Below are 24,148 nucleotides of genomic sequence, written 5' to 3'. Positions count from 1 at the left end.
TCCTATTTCTCAACATCCTCTCCAGCACCTGTTGTTTCCTGATTTTTTAATGATTGCCATTCTAACTGGTGTGAGATGGTATCTCATTGTGGTTTTGATTTGCATTTCTCTGATGGCCAGTGATGATGAGCATTTTTTCATGTGTCTGTTGGCTGTATGAATGTCTTCTTTTGAGAAGTGTCTGTAGTTTGTTTCTTACTAATGAGTTGTTTGAGTTTCTTACCCATTATCAGATATACAGTTTGCAAATATTTTCATCCATTCCATAGGTTGCCTTTTCACTCTGTTGATTATTTCTTTTGCTGTGTAGAAAGTTTTTAGTTTGATGCAATCCCAGTTGTCTGTTTTTGTTTTTGTTGCCTGTGATTTTGGTGTCATATAAAAAAAGTATTGCCCAAATCAATATCAGGAAGTTTTTTTCCTGTTTTCTTCTAGGAGTTTTATAGTTTCAGGTCTTATATACAAGTGTTTAATCAATTTTGAGTTGAATTTTATGTATAGTTTGAGAAAAGGGCCCAATTTCTTTCTTCTGTATGTGGAAATTCAGTTTTCCCAATATCATTTATTGAAGAGACTCTCTTTTTCCTGTTGTGTGTTCTTGGCACCCTTGTCAAAAATCTGTTGACAGTAAATGTGTGAATTTATTTCTGGGCTTTTCTATTCTGTTCCCTTGGTTGATGTGTCTATTTTTATGCCAGCACCATACTATTTTGATTACTGGAGACTTGTAGTATATTTTGAAATCAGGAAGTATGATTCCTCTAGCTTTGTTCTTCTTAAGATTGCTTTGCCTGGCTGCATGTGATGGCTCACACCTGTAACCCCAGCACTTTGGGAGGCTGAGATGGGTTGATCACTTGAGGTCAGGAGTTTAAGAGCAGCCTCACCAACATGGTAAAACCCCGTCTCTACTGAAAAAATACAAAAATTAGCCAGGTGTGGTAGCTGAGGCAGGAGAATCACTTGAACCTGGGAGGCAGAGGTTGTGGTGAGCTGAGATTGCACCACTGCACTCCAGCCTGGGTGACAGAGCAATACTCTGTCTCAAAAAAAAAAAAAAAAAAATTGCTTTGCCTCCTTGGGGTCTTTTGTGATTTCATATTAATTTAAATTTTTTTTATTTCTGTGAAGAACACCATTGAGATTTTGAGATTTTGATACAGATCACATCAAATCTATAGATTACTTTGGGTATTGTGGACATTTTAACAATACTAATTCTTTCAATTTAGGAATATGGAATATCTTTTATTTATCTGTGTCTTCTTTAATTTCCTTCATAAATGTTTTCTATATTTTCATTGTACAAGTCTTTCATTTCTTTGGTTAAGTCTATTCATAAGTATTTTATTCTTTTGTTGCTATTGTAAATAAGATTATTTTCTAATTTCCTTTGGGATAGTTTATAGTGTATAGAAACACCACTGACTTCTGTATGTTGATTTTGTATCCTGCAACTTTACAGAATTTGTGTATTAGTTCTAATAATTTTTTGTTGAGTCTTTAGAGTTTTCTACATGTACGATCGTGTCATCTGCAAAAAGAGATGATTTTACTATTCTCTCCTATTTGGATGCTTATTTTATTTATTTATTTTTTTAAATTATATTTGAAGTTCTGGGGTACATGTGCAGAATGTGCAGTTTTGTTACATAGGTATACATGTGCCCTGGTGGTTTGGTGCACCCATCAACCCGTCACCTACATCAGGTATTTCTTCTAATGTTATCCCTCTCCTAACCCCCCACCCCCCAACAGGCCCTGGTGTGCGATGTTCCCCTCCCTGCTTCTATATGTTCTTATTGTTCAACTCCCACTTATGAGTGAGAACATGCAGTGTTTGGTTTTCTGATTTTGTGATAGTTTGCTGAGAATGATGGTTTCCAGCTTCATCCATGTCCCTGCAAAGGACATGAACTCATCCTTTTTAATGGCTGTATAGTATTCCATGGTGTATATGTGCTACATTTTCTTAATCCAGTCTATCATTGATGGACATTTGGGTTGGTTCCAAGTCTTCTGCTATTGTGAATAGTGCCACAGTAAACATACATGTGCATGTGTCTTTATCGTAGAATGATTTATAATCCTTTGGGCATATGCCCAGTAATGGGATTGCTGGGTCAAATGGTATTTCCAGTTCTAGATCCTTTAGGAATCGCCAAACTGTCTTCCACAATGGTTGAATTAATTTACACTCCCATAAACAGTGTAAAAGCGTTGCTATTTTTCCACAACCTCTCTAGCATCTGTTGTTTCCTGACTTTTTAATGATCACCATTCTAACTGGCATGAAATGGTATCTCTTTTTTTTTATTTTTTTTAATGGTACATAAAGCTTTATTGTGGTATAATTTACATATCGTAAAATGTGCCCATTGTAACTGTATACATTATTTTTTAGTAAATTTATGGTTTTAGAGCATTTTCATCATCTCAAAAACTTCCCTCAGCCCATATGCAGTAAATTCCCACTACCACCCCTAATTCCAAGCAACTATTGCTTTCATTTCAGTCTTTCTTTTAACATAACTTTTTTTAATACTTTAAGTTCTAGGGTACATGTGCATAACGTGCAGGTTTGTTACATATATATACTTGTGCCATGTTGGCTAATATCTAGACCCTACAAAGAACTCAAACAAATTTACAAGAAAAAAACAAACAACCCCATCAAAAAGTGGGCAAAGGATATGAACAGACATTTCTCAAAAGAAGACATTCATACAGCCAACAGACACATGGAAAAATGCTCATCATCACTGGCCATCAGAGAAATGCAAATCAAAACCACAATGAGATCCCATCTCACACCAGTTAGAATGGCAATCATTAAAAAGTCAGGAAACAGCAGGTGCTGGAGAGGATGTGGAGAAATAGGAACACTTTTACACTGTTGGTGGGATTGTAAACTAGTTCAACCATTATGGAAAACAGTGTGGTGATTCCTCAAGGATCTAGAGCTAGAAGTACCATATGACCCAGCCATCCCATTACTGGGGATATACCCAAAGAATTATAAATCATGCTGCTATAAAGACACATGTACACGTATGTTTATTGCGGCACTATTCATAATAGCAAAGACTTGGAATCAACCCAAATGTCCATCAGTGACAGACTGGATTAAGAAAATGTGGCACATATACACCATGGAATGCTATGCAGCCAAAAAAAAAAGGATGAGTTCGTGTCCTTTGTAGGGACATGGATGCAGCTGGAAACCATCATTCTTAGCAAACTATCACAAGAACAGAAAACCAAACACCACATGTTCTCACTCATAGGTGGGAACTGAACAATGAGATCACTTGGACTCGGGAAGGGGAACATCACACACCGGGGCCTATCATGGGGAGGGGGGAGGGGGGAGGGATTGCAATGGGAGTTATACCTGATGTAAATGACGAGTTGATGGGTGCTGACGAGTTGATGGGTGCAGCACACCAACATGGCACAAGTATACATATGTAACAAACCTGCACGAAATGGTATCTCATTGTGGTTTTGATTTGCATTTCTCTAATACCCAGTGATGATGAGCATTTTTTCATATGTCTGTTGGCTGCATAAATGTCTTCTTTTGAGAAGTGTCTATTCATATCCTTTGCCCATTTTTTGATGGGGTTGTTTTTTTCTTGTAAATTTGTTTAAGTTCTTTGTAGATTCTGGATATTAGCCCTTTGTCAGATGGATAGATTGCAAAAATTTTCTCCCATTCTGTAGGTTGCCTGTTCACTCTGATGATAGTTTCTTTTGCTGTGCAGAAGCTCCTTAGTTTGATTAGATCCCATTTGTCAATTCTGGCTTTTGTTGTCATTGCTTTTGGTGTTTTAGATATGAAGTCTTTGCCCATGCCTATGTCCTGAATGGTATTACCCAGGTTTCCCTCTAGGATTTTTATGGTCCTAGGTCTTACATTTAAGTCTTTGATCCATCTTGAGTTGATTTTTGTAAAAGGTATAAGGAAGGGGTCCAGTTTCAGTTTTCTGCATATGGCTAGCCAGTTTTTCCAACACCATTTATTAAATAGGGAATCTTTTCCCCATTGCTTGTTTGTGTCAGGTTTGTCAAAGAAAAGATGGTTGTAGCTGTGTGGTGTTATTTCTGAGGCCTCCGTTCTGTTCCATTGGTCTATATCTCTGTTTTGGTACCAGTACCATGCTGTTTTGGTTACTGTAGTCTTGTACTGTAGTTTGAAGTCAGGTAGCATGATGCCTCCAGCTTTGTCCTTCTTGCCCAGGATTGTCTTGGCTATGTGGGCTGCTTTTTGGTTCCATCTGAAGTTTAAAGTAGTTTTTTCCAATTTTGTGAAGAAACTCATTGGTAGCTTGATGGAGATAGCATTGAATCTATAAATAACCTTGGGCAGTATGGCCATTTTCACGATATTGATTCTTCCTATCCATGAGCATGGAATGCTCTTCCATTTGTTTGTGTCCTCTTTTATTTCATTGAGCAGTGGTGTGTAGTTCTCCTTGAAGAGGTCCTTCACATCCCTTGTAAGTTGTATTCCTAGGTATTTTATTCTCTGTAGCAATTGTGAATGGGAGTTCACTCATGATTTGGCTATCCGTTTGTCTGTTATTGGTGTGTAGGAATGCTTGTGATTTTTGCACATTGACTTTGTATCCTGAGAATTTGCTGAAGTTGCTTATCAGCTTAAGGAGGTTTTTGGCTGAGATGATGGGATTTTCTAAATATACAATCATGTCATCTGCAAAGAGAGACAATTTGACTTCCTTTTTTCCTATATGAGTACGCTTTATTGCTTTCTCTTGCCTGATTGCCCTGGCCAGAACTTCCAATACTATGTTGAATAGGAGTGGTATGAGAGGGCATCATTGTCTTGTGCCAGTTTTCAAAGGGAATGCTTCCAGTTTTTGCCCATTCCGTGTGATATTGTCTGTGGGTTTGTCATAAATAGCTCTTATTATTTTGAGGTATGTTCCATCGATACCTAGTTTATTGAGAGTGTTTAGCATGAAGAGGTATTGAATTTTATCGAAGGCCTTTTCTGCATCTATTGAGATAATCATGTGGTTTTTGTCTTTGGTTCTCATTATGTGATGGATTATGTTTATTGATTTGCATATGTTGAACCAGCCTTGCATCCCAGGGATGAAGCCAACTTGATTGTGGAGGATAAGCTTTTTGATGTGCTGCTGAATTCAGTTAACCAGTATTTTATTGAGGATTTTCGCACTGATGTTCATCAGGGATATTGGCCTGAAATTTTCTTTTTTTGTTGTGTCTCTGCCAGGTTTTGGTATCAGGATTATGCTGGCCTCATAAAATGAGTTAGGGAGGGTTCCCTCTTTTGCTATTGTTTGGAATAGTTTCAGAAGGAATGGTACCACCTCCTCTTCGTACCTCTGGTAGAATTCAGCTGTGAATCTGTCTGGTCCTGGATTTTTTTTTTGGTTGGTAGGCTATTAATTACTGCCTCAATTTCAGAACTTGTTATAGGTCTATTCAGTGATTTGACTTCTTCCTGGCTAAGTCTTGGGAGAGTGTATGTGTCTAGGAATTTATCTATTTCTTCTGGATTTTCTAGTTTATTTTCATAGATGTGTTTATAGTATTCTCTGATGGTAGTTTGTATTTCTGTGGGATCAGTGGTGATATCACCAATATCATTTTTTATTGCATCTACTTGATTCTTTTCTTCTTTATTAGTCTGGCTAGCAGTCTATCTATTTTGTTGAAGAAATTCCCACTTAAAAAAGGTTATATCTCTGATTAGTGCCACAACATGATGAACTTTGAAAATATGCTAAGTGAAGGCCAGGCGCGGTGGCTCACGCCTGTAATCCCAGCACTTTGGGAGGCCAAGGCGGGCAGATCACGATCCTGGATTCACTGATTTTTTGAAGAGTTTTTCATGTCTCTATCTCTTTCAGTTCTGCTCTGATCTTAGTTATTTCATGTCTTCTGCTAGCTTTTGAATTTGTTTGCTGTTACTTCTCTAATTCTTTAATTTTGATGTTAGGGTGTCAATTTTCAATCTTTCCTGCTTTCTCTTGTGGGCATTTAGTGCTATAAATTTCCCTCTAAACACTGGTTTAAATGTGTCCCAGAGATTCTGGTACGTTGTGTCTTCGTTCTCCTTGGTTTCAAAGAACAGCTTTACATCTGCCTTCATTTCATTATTTACCTGGTAGTCATTCAGGAGCAGGTTGTTCAGTTTGCAGTAGAAAATGACTTCACTTGCCCCAGACCTAATAATTTCCCTTGTTCCCACTTCTTCTTGGTGCTTTCCTCCTTTGTGTCTACCATCGTAACATTCATCTAACCATAGTTGTCTTATGTAGATGTTGGGTGCTGTTGAGAAATGCACAAAGCAAATTAGAAGGAAGATGTGATTGACAGAAATTGTTTTTTACTGTGTATTCACTTTCCATGTATTTGTGCTAATCTCTCCATACAGGTCTTCTTTGGCAATGTGGATTCATCTGGGATAAAACACAATATTTTTAACCCTCCAATTATTGCTCGATACATCCGTTTGCACCCAACTCATTATAGCATTCGCAGCACTCTTCGCATGGAGTTGATGGGCTGTGATTTAAATAGTAAGTGCCAAGTCATCCTATATCCTTCTTCCCTCAACTGTGGGTAGGGCGACTAACTGTTCTAGTTATCCTGAGACTGGGGGAGGGTTCCCAGTATCAGGACACAAAATTGTCAGTGCTAAAACCAGCGCAGTCCTGGGCAAACCCAGAAATACCATTCAACCCAGCAACGCCATAACTGGGTGTATACTCAAAGGAATATAAATCATTCTGTCATAAAGACACATGTATACATATATTCATTTCCGCACGATTCACAATAGCAAAGGCATGGAATCAACCTAAATGCCCATCAACAACAGACTGGATAAAGAAAATGTGGTACATACATACCATGGAATACTATGCAGCCATAAAAAAGAATGAGTTCATGTCCTTTTCAGCAACATAGATGCAGCTAGAGGCCATTATCATAAATGAACTAATGCAAGAACAGAAAACCAAATATCACCTGTTCTCATAAATGGGAGCTAAACATTAAATGCACATGGACACAATAATGGAAACTCAGGAGGGGAGAGGTTGGGAGGGGGGTGTGGGTTCGAAGGTTACGTATTGGGTACTACACTCACTACCTGGGTGAGGGGATCATTCATACACCAAGCCTCAGTGACATGCAATTTACCCATGCAACAAACCTACCCATATACCGCCTAGAACCTAAAATAAAAGTAGAAGAAGAAAAGAAACAAGGAAAATTAAAGAGTCACACAAAGTGGGAAGAGCTGGCCAGAAAACAGATAACAATAACAGAATTGGCTGGGCGTGGTGGCTCACACCTGTAATCCCAGCACTTTGGGAGGCCAAGGTGGGCAGATCACGAGGTCAGGAGATCAAGACCATCCTGGCCAACACGGTGAAACCCCATCTGTACTAAAAATACAAAAAATTAGCTGGTCATGGTGGCGTGCGCCTGTAGTCCCAGCTACTCTGGAGGCTGAGACAAGAGAATCACTTGAACCCGGGAGGTGGAGGTTGCAGTGAGCCGAGATCACGCCACTGCACTCCAGCCTGGGTAACAAAGCGAGACTCCATCTCAAAAAACAAAACAAAACAAAAAACCAATAACAGAATCTATGCAAAAGTTAACACCTGAGAAATGATATTATGATGACAGTAGCCCTAGAATATCAGTGGAGGCTGCTCAGTATAACTGACGCTGAAGCATGTCCTTGTGATAACCTTCTTTTTTCTTTTCTTTGAGGTTGCAGCATGCCGTTGGGAATGGAGAGTAAAGCAATATCAGATGCACAGATTACTGCCTCATCCTACTTCACCAATATGTTTGCCACCTGGTCTCCTTCAAAAGCTCGACTTAACCTCCAAGGAAGGAGTAATGCCTGGAGACCTCAGGTAAGAGGCAACAGATTTACTCTTTAACTGACTCAAAGCAGTGGTTGGGGAAAAAATGGGGGAGCCCTTGACTGTTTCTTCCGAGGTATTTCTGTCAACTGTTAGTCCTAAAAAGAGTGTCAAGGAAGTTTGATTATGGGCTAATATCTGTCAAAGAATTGTAGAAGCTAAAGTCCATTTTACATATAAATATCAACAATTAGCTTTCTTTCCAGGTTTCTCATTACATCAATGGAAAGTAAACATTTACTGTGCATCTTAGTATCCCCAGGATGCGTCTAGGGATACAAAGGTGAATTGTGAAAAATTTTGGCCCTGAAGTTGCTTACAGTTGAATAAGAGAGACTGATTAGCCAATAGAAAGTAGAGGCCTGGCAGCGCGGTGGCTCATGCCTGTAATCCCAGCACTTTGGGAGGCTGAGGCGGGCTGATCACAAGGTCAGGAGTTCGAGACCAGTCTTTTGCTGAGGCAGGATAATCACATGAACCTGGGAGGCGGACGTTGCAGTGAGCTGAGATCACACTATTGTACTCTGGCCCAGGTGACCGTGCCTGACTCCGTCTCAAAAAAAAAAAAAAAAAAAAGAAAGAAAGAAAGAAAGAGTGAGGCTGGGCACAGTGGCTCACTCCTGTAATCCTAGCACTTTGGGAGGCCTAGGTGGCAGATCACCTGAAGTCAGGAGTTCAAGACCAGCCTGGCCAACCTGGTGAAACCTCATCTCTACTAAAAATAGAAAATTATCCGGGCATGGTGGTGGGTACCTGTAACCACAGGTACTCGGGAGGCTGAGGCAGGAGAATCGCTTGAACTTGGGAGGCAGAGGTTCAGTGAGCTGAGATCGTGCCATTGCACTCCCGCCCGGGTGACAAAGCGAGACTCCATCTCCAAAAAAGAAAGCAGAGTGAGAAATGCTGTGGTGTGGTTAAGAGGGATTTTGGGAATTTCTGGGAGTAAATGGTTACCAAGAGGCTACTAATCCAACTCTATTGCCCTCAGGTGAATAATCCAAAAGAGTGGCTGCAAGTGGACTTCCAGAAGACAATGAAAGTCACAGGAATAACTACTCAGGGAGTAAAATCTCTACTTACCAGCATGTATGTGAAGGAGTTCCTCATCTCCAGCAGTCAAGATGGCCATCACTGGACTCTCTTTTTTCAGAATGGCAAAGTAAAGGTATGCTGGTCTCCTTGGAAAGAAAGGAAAAAAAAAAAACCACCTCTCCTAGAGCTTAGCATAACATAACAAGGTTGATATATGACCAAACTTTCAGGGCAACATTTATTAAGTACCTAAGGTAGCAAGACATTGTAAAAGGCATTCTGAGAGAACACGGTGACTTTAAGAAAAAGGTAAAGTACTGAGAAAAGGGCAGAGTAGATCCAAGAGTTGATTCTCCTCATCAGCACCTTGATTCCCAAGCCTTTTTGACCTTTAACTTTAGTGGTCCAGGAAGTCTTCATTCTTAATCTGGGTTTACTGGATAATTCAACAAATTGTGCTGATGAAAAGACATGACATAAACTCTTATCATCCCATGAGTAATGGGGGAAGGAATAGTTCCTCTCTTTGGTATTTTCTATATTCTTTGTTCACTAAGAGTTAACCATGATATGGTCCTTACCAATCTCTCTAATACAGTCTCTTGCCACTTGGCTCTTTAAGCTCCATCCATACTAAGAAGTTCGGCCGGGCGCGGTGGCTCAGGCCTGTAATCCCAGCACTTTGGGAGGCTGAGACGGGCGGATCACGAGGTCAGGAGATCGAGACCATCCTGGCTAACACGGTGAAACCCCGTCTCTACTAAAAAATACAAAAAACTAGCTGGGCGAGGTGGCGGGCGCCTGTAGTCCCAGCTACTCGGGAGGCTGAGGCAGGAGAATGGCGTAAACCCGGGAGGCGGAGCTTGCAGTGAGCTGAGATCCGGCCACAGCACTCCAGCCTGGGAGACAGAGCGAGACTCTGTCTCAAAAAAAAAAAAAAAAAAAGAAATTCTCAGGTCACTAAACACAGCACATTGTATCTCATATCAGGCTTTTAAATAGATACTATTTCTTCTACCTGGAACATTTTTCTAGCTGCGCACTACTGCCACTTTCACCTGACTCATTCTTTAAGTCTCAGATAAACATCATGTTCAAGAAGAATTCCCTTATCCATCAAGGCTGGATTAAAGACTTCACCAAACTGGCAGTTTGGTGAACTAAAGTCTAGACATTGGATATTCTAGAAGAAATTCCCATTTTAAAAAGGTTATATCTCTGATTAGTGCCACAACATGACGAACTTTGAAAATATGCTAAGTGAAGGCCGGGCGCGGTGGCTCATGCCTGTAATCCCAGCACTTTGGGAGGCCGAGGAGGGTGGATCACGAGGTCAGGAGATCGAGACCATCCTGGCTAACACAGTAAAACCCTGTCTCTTCTAAAAATACAAAAAATTAGCCAAGCATGATGGCGGGCACCTGTAGTCCCAGGTACTCAGGAGGCTGAGGCAGGAGAATGGCATGAACCCAGGAGGCGGAGCTTGCAGTGAGCTGAGATTGCGCCACTGCACTCCAACCTGGGCCACAGAGTGAAACTCAGTTTTAAAAAAAAAGGGAAAATATGCTAAGTGAATAGGCCAGACATAAAAGGATATAGATATTGTATGATTCTACTTATATGAGTGTGTTAGTCAGGGATATTCAAAGAAACAGAACCAATAGGAGATTCTGTCTGTCTGTCTGCCTTCTCTCTCTGGATGAGCTAAACTCTTTTAGTTCAAGACTGAAAGCAGGAAAAAGCAGATGTTCCAGTCCAAAGGCAGTCAGGCAGCAAAAATACTTTCTTACTTGGGGAAGACTCAGCCTTTTTGTTCTATTCAGGCCTTCAACTAATTGGATGATGCCTGTCCACATTAGGGAGGGCAATCTGCTTTACTCAGTCTACTGACTTCAGTGTTAATCTAATTCAAAAACACCCTCGGAGAAATACTCAGAATAATGTTTGAGTAAATATCTGGGCACCTTATAACCAAGTAAAGTAGATACATAAAAATAACCATCACAAGTCCACCCCTTGTCAATGTAGCACCCACCATACACATCTCCTTTATCTCTAAATAGAGACAGAAATGAGGTCCTAATTCCACCTAACATGATATGACAAAACTTGACTGGTATTGATAACTACCTTCTTCTACTACCCATTCTGTGTTGACTTTGCCTTCAGCAAGCATCTCAGCTGATTGTGGTTCTTTACCTGATGGGGTGACCCGAACCTTTATTCCTGAAGAGCCTGGGCCATTAGTAGTCCTGCATGGATTGGGTTGCTGTAGTTTCCCATTGACCAGAATCATAGGGTGTGGTAATAGTAAGAGATACTCTAAGGGATCTATTATATTCTAGACACACTCTTCCATACCTCCATTGTGAAGTAGTAGTCCAGTTTCCTTCCAGGAAGGACAAAACGCTGCCCCTTCCATGATTAACATATTCTAGTGTAATCAGCCTGCTGCCAGATAGCTGGCTGATCATCCTGGGAAATACTGCCATACTGGGGACTCTGTGTTTGTCTCTACTGCTATCAGATTGGGCCCTTAGCAGTGGCCATAGACAGGTCAGCCTTGTTGAATAGAAGTCCATGTTGCTGAGCCCACACATAACCTCTATCCCTGCCACCATGGCTACTTTGTTCATGAGCCCATCAGGCAGTGACATAGGTGGCTGAGTAAAGAGGATGACTGGTATCCACAGAACAGGTCATCATATCTACTTTTTTTTTTTTTTTTTTTGAGATGGAGTCTTGCTCTGTCACCCAGGCTGGAGTGCAATGGCACGATCTCAGCTCGCTGCAACCTCTGCCTCCCGGGTTCAAGCATTTCTCATACCTCAGCCTCCCAAGTAGCTGGGACTACAGGTGCACATCACCACACCTGGCTAATTTTTGTATTTTTAGTAGAGACAGAGTTTCACCATGTTGGCCAGGCTGGTCTTGAACTCCTGACCTCAGGTGATCCTCCCGCCTTTGCCTCCCAAAGTGCTGGGATTACAGGTGTGAGCCACTGCACCCGGCTCATCATATTTACTTGATTACTGAAATCCTTATCTGCTGAGGTCACCCTTTGTTGAGCACTCACATGGGACATAAATATCTTCACATCCTTCGCCCATTCAGAGAGATCTATCTGCATACCTCTTCCCCAAATTTCTTTGTCACCTGTTTTCTAATCATGTTCCTTCCAAGTCCATATCTGGACAAAGCACTGACTACAGCCCATAATTTGACATATAATTGCACACCTGGCCATTTCTTCTTCTAAGCAAAGTCCACAACCAGGTACACTGCCTAAAATTCTGCCCACTGTCCTTCATGGATATCTCAGATAGAGACTGTCCACTTTTGTGTAGTACCTGCATATCATGCAAAACCATTGGTAAACCAGGTCCAAGACTCCTCTTCCTCTGTAAACTGATCATAGGGAACTCCCAATGAGGCCATAAGTGCAGGCTGGGAGAGAGAAGGCAGGGTAGCAGAAACAGGCCCCATGGACATTTGGGCTACTTCTTAATGTAATTTACATGTGCCTTCAGGACCTGCTCGGACCTAACCATGTATATACCACTTCCATTTGATGATGGAGTGCCATTATTCATACCCAACTTTATGGCTTGGTAGATCAGATAACACCTAGTTCATGATGGGCAGTTCAGGTCACATGGCAACTTGGTAGTCTGTGGCTAAGCATTCAGTATCTACTAAGGCCCAGTTGTAGGCCAAGAGCTACTCACAAAAGGAGAATAGCTATTCACAGAGGATTACAGGAGGATTTCTCACTATAATAGCCCCTGCTCCATAAGTCAGGGAACCAATGTGAAGATCCTGCTAGCTGCTCAATGTATCTGTTCCAATTACGCATTCCAGGACTGGGGAAATAACCACAAGATAGGCTCACAGATCCTCTGCATCCACTTTGAGATGGACTTGAGCTAAAATTCCATTGATCATTTGACCCTCCATAAGCCCATACTCTTGACTGGTGGACCACAGTGACATTTTGGGTCTCCAGAAATTAGTGCCAGTTCAGAGCCATTGTCCAGTAGTCCCTAAAAGGTCTGATTAAGTATTTTTCTTCAATGCACAGTTATTCTGATAGAAAGGCCATATGTCCCTTTGGGGAAGGCTGAGAGAAAGTAACAGTATTCTTGGCAGTGTACCAGAGTCCTTCCTCAAGGAGACTGAGCCTCCCCTTCATTCAAGTAGTGCTGGGTCTGTAAACTTGCTCAAGTCTGGGAATTGATTGAGAGGCCGTGACTCTGTTTTTATTATTCAGGTTAGACTTTTGTTCACTTGACCTAGAACTTTTCCGCTTATACAGATCAAGTATTTGGTAGGCATTCTATCTATATCTCGTCTAGGAACACTATAATCTACTAGCCAACACCATAGTCATACTATTCTAATTGCTGCTTTGACTCTGCTATCCCTTATGGTAACCACACTTACCTTGCCTTTGGCAGTTGAGTGCTGCCCCTTTTCCCCTGTCACCCCAGGATCCAATTATTCCCATCGTATTTAGGTTTTCTAATTCAGTGAATGCAGGTCCCGCTGTAAGGTGTCACCTACAGAGAAGAGTGATCACAGAGCCCTTCGAGGATGCTGAGGTTCCTCTGACAAATTTATTTCTCAAAGTAATGGTGAGATCTGTGTCTTCTGAACTCTCCCAGTGTTGGTGAGTAGGTCTTAAATGACAAATTAACTCAAGCATTTCAGTCTCCTTTCTTCTATGTTAAACCAGGGCAAGTTTGAAATTTCTAGTTTGCTCACTGTGGGCCATCTTTTGGTCTGTGTTTCAGTCAACCAATTAAACCGTTAGAGGCCTTCCTAATTCCCTGAGATGCAAACTCAAGTCATTCTTTTGGAGTGTAGTGCATCTTGTCATGGGTCACCTTCATACCTCACCTCGCCTGCTGGGACTTGAGTGTAGTTAGAGATCTAATAACAAAGAGGGGTGGTAGGGTGGGTCCTGAAGGCAATCAGCATTATCTTGCATGGCAGTTGCCTCAGGGGAGGCCATTACAGTTTCCGCAGGCAGTGCAGGGTTAATCCACTTAGACTGGAGTGGAGACACTGCCACCACAGGGATGGAAAGACAACTTTCACTGGCAAAGAAGACTCATCAATATTTAGGAGCTCAATGTCCCCAGCTTAATCAGGGTCTTCCACACATACCTAATCCAACTTATAGTGCCCCATTCTTTCCCAATCAATGCCCTTGCTGTAACAGTAGAAACCCTGCAAAGCTGGAAGTTTGACTTGCTTTGTAATTCAGTTAGTCATGGGATGAGATTTGGCATTTGATTTTCAGCAATCTCAGCTCTGTGGCTACAGTAGATAAGGGTCTCCTTCAGGGCATACATAGAATCTGTCAGGTCATTTATGCAGCTCTTGAGCTGGGAATTCAAATTTCTGAGCTCCTCCTTTTCTTTCATCACTTTTTCCAGCAACATTAGCAGCAACCAACTAATCTCATCATTTCATTAGTTTGACAAATATGTTCATAAATGTCAATATACATAGTCACCAAGACCCTTGCTTCTTATAAGTAGTTATTAGGAGTATCCAGTGGAGATATTTTGCATATACATATATTTTGAGATGGAGTCTCACTCTGTCGCCCAGGCCAGAGTGCAGTGGCGTGATCTCAGCTCACTACAACCTCCATCTACCAGGTTCAAGGGATTCTCATGCCTCAGCCTCCCGAGTAGCTGGGATTACAGACACCTGCCTAATTTTTGTGTTTTTAGTAGAGACAGGGTTTTGTCATGTTGGCCAGGCTGCTCTCGAACTCCTGACCTCAGGTGATCCATCCGCCTCAGCCTCCCAAAGTGCTGGGATTACAGGCGTGAGCCACTGCGCCCAGCCTGGCTTGCATATTTCTATTACCAGATCATGCCGTGGACAATTTTTACTACTGAAAATAGTCAATAGTGTCTTTAAATTTCATCAGATTACAGAACCAATTCCAGAAATCCAATAACAAATGTATAAAATTTATCCTTGAAGTTCTGTTCCTTTAGAATCACTCTTGGTGTGAAAATCTATATTAGTCATGGTTCCCAAATAAACAGAACCAAGAGGAGACGCGCGCGTGCGCACACACACACACACTTATAAGGAATTAGCTCATGTGATTATGGAGTCTGACAAGTCTCAAGATCTGCAGGATGAGTTGGCAACCTAGAGACCCCTGAGAGCTGATTTGTAGTTCCAGTTCAAAGATCAGCAGGCTGCAGACCTAGAAAGAGTTAAAATGTTTTAGTTTGAGGCCAAAGGCAGAAAAAAACCAAAACCGAAGTCCCAGTTTAAAGGTAGTCAAATAGAAGGAACTGTCTCTTACTAAGAGGACAGTCAGCCTTTTTGTTATATTTAGCCCTTCAACTGATTGGATAAGTTCCACCTACACTGGGGAGGACAATCTGCTTTACTTAGTCTATCAACTCAAATGTTAATCTCACCACAAAACACTCTCACAGACACACATAAAATAAAGTTTAATCAAATATATGGGCACCCCATGACCCAGTCAAGTTGACACATAAAATTAACCACCATAATGAGGTATCTAGAGTAGGCAAATTCATAAAGACAGAAAGTAGAAAAGAGGTTACCAGGGGCTTGGAATGGGGAGGAAATGGAGAGTTATTTTTAACGAGTACAGAGTTTCTGTTTGGGGTGATGAAAATGTTCTGGAAATGGATAGTGGTAATGGGTGCACAATATTGTGAATATACTTAATACCACTAAATTGTACACTTAAAATGATTAAAATGGTAAATTTTATGTATATTGTACAACAACAAAAAAGGCTATATCACTGACAATACATTGTTGTATTTGGCAAAGAAAGGGGAATCTCCAGCCCCCTCATCAAAAAAAACCCCACAAACTTCCATTTTAAAATAATGAGCTGAAATCATAGCAGAGAGAGGTGAATAATGAGCAAATATAAAAAGGAAGACCTGAAACTCTAAACGGCTCCTCATTACCCGCTCCCCTCCAGGCCCTGGTAACCACATTCTACTTTTTGTTTCTATGAATTTGACTACTTTAGATACCAAATATAATAAATTTCTATATATCTATATATTTTTAACTCCATAATATATTTTATATATTCAAGTAACAAACTTTTATATTGTTTAAAAGGTAAATGTTTGTTTAGATTTACACACATAGTAACCTCTTTTTTGTCTTTATTATTGTGTTTCAACCTCTGGTTGACAGAGTGAGACTCCATTTCTAAAAAATAAAAATAAAATTGTATCCTATTTAAAAAAAAAAAAAAGCAAAAGCAAATCGTGTGCATTTTATAAAAGGCATATCTAAAACATTAGATACAGAAAAGTTGCAAGACAAAGATAGGAAAAGAAGTTATGCAAATATCTAAAAGATACCGATTGCAGCTCTATTGATAGCAGAAAAATAGACTTTAAAGCAAGAAAGTATTACTGGAGATTAAGAATGTGATTTCATGGCCAGATGTGGTGGCTCACGCCTGTAATCCCAGCACTTTGGGAGCCCGACGCGGGCAGATCACGAGGTCAGGTGATCAAGACCATCCTGGCTAACAAGGTGAAACCCCATCTGTACTAAAAAAAAAAATACAAAAAATTAGCCGGGCATGGTGGCGGGTGCCTGTAGTCCCAGCTACTCAGGAGGCTGAGGCAAGAGAATGGCATGAACCCAGGAGGTGGAGCTTGCAGTGAGCAGAGATGACGCCACTGCACTCCAGCCTGGGCGACAGAGTGAGACTCCGTCTCAAAAAAAAAAAAGTGATTTCATAATAATCAAAGGTCTCTGAGAAAATAAAATTTGAATTTATATTATGTAATTACATAGCTTCAAAATATTTAAAGCAGAAACTGATAGAAAAAGGAAAATGGACAAATTCACAATTTAGAATGCTAGATTTTAACACATTTCTCATCAAGTGATGGAACAATGTATAGAAATAGAACAGTTAATTCACAAGTTTGATCTTATAGACATATTTAGAAAATAGCACCTTGAAATTGCAGAATTACACATTCTTTGGAAGTACACAAAGGAAACATGTTAGAATTTTCCATTTTAAGCTACAAATAAAGTAGTCTCAAATTTCAGATAATATAAAACATGTTTTCTGGTCACAATACAATTAAAGTAGATATAAGTAAGAAAGAGATAACTATAAAATCTTCCTATGTTAGAAATCAAGAAATATACTTTTAAACCCATATGTCAAAGAAGAAATCATAAATTAGAAAATATTTTAAACTGAATGATAACAAGGCATGACATATTAAAATGTGGGAATCAGCTAAAGCAATACTTAGAAGGAAATATATAGCCTTAAAAACATATATTAGAAAAGAAGAAAGCCTGAAAATTCATGAGCTAAGGTATGTCTCAAGAAGCTAGGGGAACAGCAAAATAAACCAAAAGGAAGTAGAAGCAAGGAAATAATAAAGATATGAAGTAAATGAAGTAAAAAAGAAACATACAATAGAGAGAATAAACAAAACCAAAAGTTGGTTCCTTGAAATTGACAAACTTCTGGCAAGAGCAATCAAGATGAAAAGAAGGCACAAATGATATCAGAAACTTTAAAAAATTGGACATCAATAAAGATCCCACAAAAATTTCTGCCAATATAAAAAATGAGAATACTTATTAATCTTTTAACAGTAAGTTTAGAAAATTAGGTAAAATGGATGAATCCCTGGTAAATACAACAAGAATGAATAAAAACCTTGAAACTCCTAAAACCTTTGAGAAACTGAATTTGTATTCAAAAATCTTCCTGCAAAAAAAAAATCCAGATCCAGATGGCTACACTAACTACATTCTACCAGTTTTTCAAGGGAGAAATAATATTAACCTTACAAAACTTCTTCCAGAAAATGGAAAAAGATGGTATGTTATTCAATTCTCTTATAATAATAGCATAACATTGACAACCAAACCCAACATGAACAGTATTAGAAAGGAAGATAATAGGCCCATTTTATTCATAAATATAAATCCCAAACAAAATATTAGCAATATGGATCCAAATTGGATTTATGTTAGGAATGCAAGGTTGGCTTATACATTAGAAAACTGATATAATTTATCACAGTGATAGACTGAAGGATTATACATATTGGATATCCTAAACAGTGCAATAAGATGAGAAAAAGAAGGAAAATATGTAAAACAAAATAAATACCAAAATTAATTAATTAATTGTATTTCTGTATACCAGAAACAGTTGGAAAAATAGCATTTTAAAATTCCAAGCACGAGTCACACATTCCTGTCAGATAATGGCAGCTGCCTAAATCTCTCCACACAGTCTTCTTTTTGTTTTCAGCAAGCTTGAAAAATTTTTTAAATTCTAACAATTTATATAAATTTATATATAAATTCCTTTGGATTTATGACTAAAACCGCCCATAACCCATCTACAGAATAACCAGAAGATAAAAAGTACTGAAAGTTTATATTTACAAGTAGAAAATAAATCTACAAATCTAGACAACCTTGCTCCAGAGAGAAACCCTGTCTCAAAAAAAAAAAAAAAAAGAAAGAAAGAAAGGAAGAAAGAAGAAAGCAAATGTTGGAACTTAACTGTCCTATAAAAACAAAAGTGAATCACGAAATTACAAGACCCACAGACCTCTTTGGTCCCATCTGTTAAATAAATTGCACTTCCATTTATCAACAGTAGAGGGTACTCCTGGCTCAGAAACCTAGTAAGGCACCCAGCCCTCATGTCTGCCTACATAAATCACCTCTTTTGCTGAAACAAGAAAATGTAAGGAATTTCTAAATGAATAGAAAATAGCACATGAGGCAGATGGTATTAATGTTCTTGAGTTTTTATTCCCTCTTTCCTTGAAAACCTCATCAACTTTAGGCATGGCCATGTGACTCATTTTGATCAATAGAATGTGATTGGACATGACATATACCACTTCCAAACAGAAGCTTTAAATGTGATTTTGTGTTTGACACTCTTGTGCCACTGCTCCAGGCTCCAGACTTTGAGCCTCTAGAATGATGAGTGAATAAATTTATTTTGTTTTAAAGGCACTAAGTGTGTAGTGAATTTGTTACAGTAGCCCTAGAAATCTAATACTAACAAAAACAATGTTAGAGTTGGATTAGAAGTGTCAGTGAGAACTTAGGAATTAAAAAAGCATATTCTTAGCACTGTTTGCTGAAGGAATCTAGAAGTAATTACACTGCAGTAATAACAAGCCCATCGCATGCCCAAATCTTGGTCTCTAACTGCCATTTTCCATTCAAAAGAATCTGAGCTCCCTAGAGAAATGACTTTTTCAAGGCTGGATCAAGGAAACTGCCAGGTGATCTTAGATGATCTTGGTGATCTTGATGTGCCAGAAGATAAATGGGATCATGGGAAAAGAACACAGCAACTGGCCCGAAGGGCTTCCTGTTGGCTAGATTTGAGACAATTTGAGCATCAAAAGGAATAATGAGGGTAATGGATCATAATTGGAAAATCAGTTTGCAACCATCAATATACTATTGAATACTTGTAAAGAACTTTAAGGGTTGCTAATACCATTGGATAAAAGCTTGTTGTGAAACAGAATATTTGCATGATCTCAAAGTCTCACTCCACAAATTGTTAGGAAAAGTCAGGAGATTGAGACCATCCTGGCTAACACAGTGAAACCCCGTCTCTACTAAAAATACAAAAAAAAAAAAAAAATTAGCAGAGCCTGGTGGGGGGCACCTGTAGTCCCAGCTACTCGGGAAGCTGAGGCAGGAGAATGGTGTGAACCCGGGGGGGCGGAGCTCGCAGTGAGCTGAGATTGTGCCACTGCACTCCAGCCTGGGCGACAGAGCGAGATTCCGTCTCAAAAAAAGAAAAAAAATTGAGGCAGAATTTCGCTATGTTGCCTGGGCTTGTCTCAAACTACTGGGCTCAAGCAATCCTCCTGCCTCAGCCTCCTGAGTAGCTGAGACTATAGGGGCATGCCACTATGCCTAGTTTAAGAGGTAGTATTTAAACTGAGACCTGAAGGGTAAAAAAACATGGATAAAAGAAGAAACAGAAGGGGTAAGAGCCTTCCAAGCAGAGGGAATCACATATACAAAGGCTCTCATGTTAAATAAAACAAGAGTTGACATTGTTGAGAAACTAAAAGATTAGTTTATCTGCGATGCAGTAGAATAGGAGGAATGCAGTGGGAGAATTGATCAGAGACTTGGGCTGGGGCTATATTAGGCAGAGCTTGGAGACCAGAATAAGGGGGCCAAGGTGGGAACAAACCAATTAAATTGGCATTTCTCCCCGGGGGGTGGGGGGCAGGGAGCTAGCCCATGCATCATTTTTTAAAAGCTCCAAAGGCGATTCCAATAAGCAGCCAGGGTTGGGAACCTAGGGGGGACATGTAGCTAGATTAATGAAGATGGCCCAAACTTCTTTTGTTCTGATACCTAAACTCTCTGTAGGAACACAGTGCTACTTTACAGTACATTCGCCAGGAAAAGTCTCTTCCCATTTGGAATCTGAAGTAAAACCGACACCACACTTGAAGATGCCAGGATTGTTAGAGGAAAATGTCACCCAATAGTCCCAGGAAGCAGGAGCCCTTTTGTTGCTATTTCACCACTTCTTTCCGGTATGGTGGCAAGTTGCCTCCTTACACACAAACTGCCTCAGGAGATCCTAAGGATATCATGGTGTCTGTCCTTGCAAGAGCATGCACTATGGTAGGACATTACCTTCATTCTGTTCCTTTTTCTCCAAGACTCTTGCGTATTCTCACCATTTGGCTGGACTTTCTTCTGTAGGTTTACCTCGGAATCCACACAAAACCCACAGGGTTTTAGAGTTGCCTTGAATTACACACTTGAACATTCGGATCTTCATTTTCCCAAACATCCACCCAGTTATAGGTGGCCTTTGCTCCAAAGTCCTGGAGTAGCAAGATGCCTTGAGTCTTAGACTGTCTTCCCACTTCTTTCTCTCTGTATCCCCTCCTGCCAAGGTTGCCCAGCCACATTAAATTGCATGCCTTGCTGTGTTGCATTCGTTATCATTCTAAAGTTGTCACCAACATGTGGGAAACCAGTTTATCTAACTAATAATGATAGCTACCATTTTCTGAGCTCTTACTGTGTACTCTTCTTGCCACAGCAAATGCATTGACAAGGGAGTCTGCTGGCCAAAGCCTGACTCTCATCTCCAGATGATCCAACACAGGTGCTGTGTGTGACCCGGGACAAAGCACTTAATATCATCGAGGTTTGGAAAGTGGGTGAGAACATTCTAGATATAAGGCCTAGCTAGAGTGAAGGCCTCCAAAGCAGGGTGCTCTTAATTCTAGATGTCCCAGATGCATGGGACAGAGTAATCTAGTCATCTTCCAGGATTAATCCTGGACTCCTGGAAACAACTAGAAGTGAGAAAAGCATCTGTGCTTTGCAGTGACCACTGTCCTGTCAGACAATCAATAAATGCTATCTTTCCTCTTTCAGGTTTTTCAGGGAAATCAAGACTCCTTCACACCTGTGGTGAACTCTCTAGACTCACCGTTACTGACTCGCTACCTTCGAATTCATCCCCAGAGTTGGGTGCACCAGATTGCCCTGAGGATAGAGGTTCTGGGCTGTGAGGCACAGGAGCTCTACTGAGAGTGGCCACTGCAGCACCTGCCAGTGCCCGCACCCCTCCCTCCTCAGCTCCAGGGCAGTGTCCCTTCCTGGCTTGCCTTCTACCTTTGTGCTGACCTTCGGTTTACTTCCTGCCCCACATTGTCCATGGCCCCATTATTTTGCTATGTATTTAAACTATACAGTCCTAGCAGACACTGCCTTGAAGCCTCCCGAATTAACTATCATTAATCCTGCATTTATTTGGTGGGGGGCCAGGAGGGTGCATCCAATTTAACTTAACTCTTACCTATTTTCTGCAGCTGCTCCCAGATTATTCCTTCCTTCCAATGTAACTAGGCAAAAAGTTGTTTTTGCTTCCTTACACATAGACATAATTATGTTATTTAGTCATGAGGGGCACATTCTTATCTCCAAAACTAGCAGTCTTAAACTGAGAATTATAGATAGGGTTCAAGAATCCCTAAGTTTCCTAAAATTATATGGGACATTCTGTATAAATGCAAATGTGCATTCTTCTGACGAGTGTCCATAGATTTAATCTCAGAAAGATGTAGACATAAAACCATTTGGTCTTAACTCTGACCAATAAAAAATAAGTCAGGAGGATGGAATTGTTGAAAGCTTTGAAACAAAACAACTGTGTCTTCTTGAAATTTGTGATGGCCAAGAAAGAAAATGATGATGATGATAGGCTTCTAAGGACATATATTTAATATTTCTGTTAAAATATAAGGAAAATCCATGGTTATCTGGGATAGGAGATACAAACTTTGTATTTTGTATTTGGCCTACTTCGTAATAAATGAAGATGGATTTTTTTAAATCTTTGAGGTAGTGCCACATAAAGTCCTAAAGATCTAGCAAATTCTTTGAAAAATCATAAATTTCCATAATGAATCCTGGGGGCACAGGAAGAAAAGGAACTGATAGCAAACAGTTCAAAACTTTGTTGACATCTGCTGTACTAAGAGGCACATGCCCTGAGATAGGAGTTCAACAGACTCTGCAGATAAAACAGGATGCAGTAAAGAAGCTGGCCAAACCTGCCAAAACCAAGATGGCAGCAAAAGCTTCCTCTGGTGGTCCTCACTGCTCGTTATACACTAATCATAACGCATTAGCATGCTAAAAGACATTACCACCAGCACCACGACAGTTTACAAATGCCATGGCAACATCCAGAAGTTACTGTACATGGTCTGAAAGGAAGAGGAACCCTCAGTTCCAGGAATTCCACACCCCATTCCTGGAAAACTCATAAATAATCCACCCCTTGTCTAGCAGGTGATCAAGAAATAATCATAAAAATAGCCAACCAGCCTATGGAGTAGCCACCCTTTCATTCTTTTATGTCTTAATAATTTGCTGTCACTTAAGTCTGTCAGCTCGCTCTTGAATTCCTTCCTGTGCAAAGCCAAGAACCTATGTGACTTCTCAAGTTGAACCCCAGCTTTGAGGTTCGCCCTGTGACACAACACAACAACAGCATAGTCTGCCCCTATGAGTGCTTACTGTGCTATAATAATGCAGTCAGTTTACTCTCTCCCTCTACTAATTTCCTGCTGAAAATAACACAACAAAAATGTAATGGGAAATTTTATACCATGACTGAAAACTAGAGTCCCACTTACATAGTTGAAGTATCAAGGAGGTCAGAAGACAATTGGACTGGTGAAAACTGAAAAAACACTCCAGCCTGCCATGTCACCACACAGTAGGATTCCCCATCTTGCCCTCCACCCCAATAATATTGCGAAGGGTTTACTGCTCCTTCCATCTGCCTGACCCCTTCACTAAGACTACACAGAATCTCCTGATTTAGTAAAGGGGACTGGAGGCAAGGATAAGTTATAGAGCAGTTGGAGGAAGCATCTGAAGATTGCAACCCAGGGCAATTTGAAAATAGGAGATCCTAATATGAAAGAAAAATGGATCCCAATCTGAGAAAAGGCAAAAGAATGGCTACTTATTTTCTATGCTGGAGTATTTTCTAATAATCCTGCTTGACCCTGAGCTGACCGCTTTGGAAACTATAACATAGCTGTCACAGTATAGTCACAATCCACAAATGATAAAGGTGAAAATGGTTTATAGCCCTGTGAAGTTCTTAACATTTAGAGGCTATCTTACAGAAATGAATAAGTTGTTTTGTTTTATAGCCTGGTAGAAGAGTTAACCCCAAAGGTGATATGGTTTTATTTCCTGTTATGTTTAACTTGGCAATCTTGTTTTGGCATTCTTTTCCCATTGACTATATACAGCTCTATTTCTCAAATGTTAATGGAACTAGTTCTTTTATTTTCCTGCTGGTTTCTTCAGTAATGAGTTAAATAAAACATTGACACATACAAACAAATGCCTTTGAGAATTGTGTTTTTACACTGGAAATAAAAATGTGAGCACTGATATTTGTAAAACAAATAGGGGCACTGAATAGCAAGATGGACACTCTAGAAAACCAAATTAGTGAGTTAGAAAACCAGATTAAATTGAACTCAGAGTAAAAATGATTTAATTCATGAGAGGCTGAATAAAATAAATCAGAAATGGAGTCTCAATCCAGG

General features: G+C 40.1%; 1 protein-coding gene across 1 annotated transcript; it reads left to right on the top strand.

Moving 5' to 3' along the window:
- The first annotated feature begins 6,134 nt into the window (after positions 1 to 6,134).
- Positions 6,135 to 23,942, top strand: LOC116268594 (coagulation factor VIII-like). Its single transcript, XM_031660790.1, has 4 exons — positions 6,135 to 6,575; positions 7,780 to 7,928; positions 8,926 to 9,102; positions 21,447 to 23,942. The coding sequence occupies exons 1-4, from the start codon at positions 6,548 to 6,550 to the stop codon at positions 21,600 to 21,602; spliced, it is 510 nt and encodes a 169-aa protein (XP_031516650.1). The 5' UTR covers positions 6,135 to 6,547; the 3' UTR covers positions 21,603 to 23,942.
- Positions 23,943 to 24,148: the final 206 nt, after the last annotated feature.

The sequence above is a fragment of the Papio anubis genome, chromosome X (genome assembly GCF_008728515.1).
Source record: "Papio anubis isolate 15944 chromosome X, Panubis1.0, whole genome shotgun sequence".
Classification (NCBI taxonomy): domain Eukaryota; kingdom Metazoa; phylum Chordata; class Mammalia; order Primates; family Cercopithecidae; genus Papio; species Papio anubis.
The sequence above is the reverse complement of the archived record's forward strand: the minus strand, read 5'-3'. Positions and strand labels throughout refer to the sequence as shown.

Coding starts and splice junctions, on each gene's coding strand:
- LOC116268594 (XM_031660790.1), top strand. CDS start 6,548: ATGGAGTTGATGGGCTGTGATTTAAATA. Junction 6,576..7,779: donor GATGGGCTGTGATTTAAATA/GTAAGTGCCAAG, acceptor CTTTTCTTTGAG/GTTGCAGCATGCCGTTGGGA. Junction 7,929..8,925: donor GTAATGCCTGGAGACCTCAG/GTAAGAGGCAAC, acceptor TATTGCCCTCAG/GTGAATAATCCAAAAGAGTG.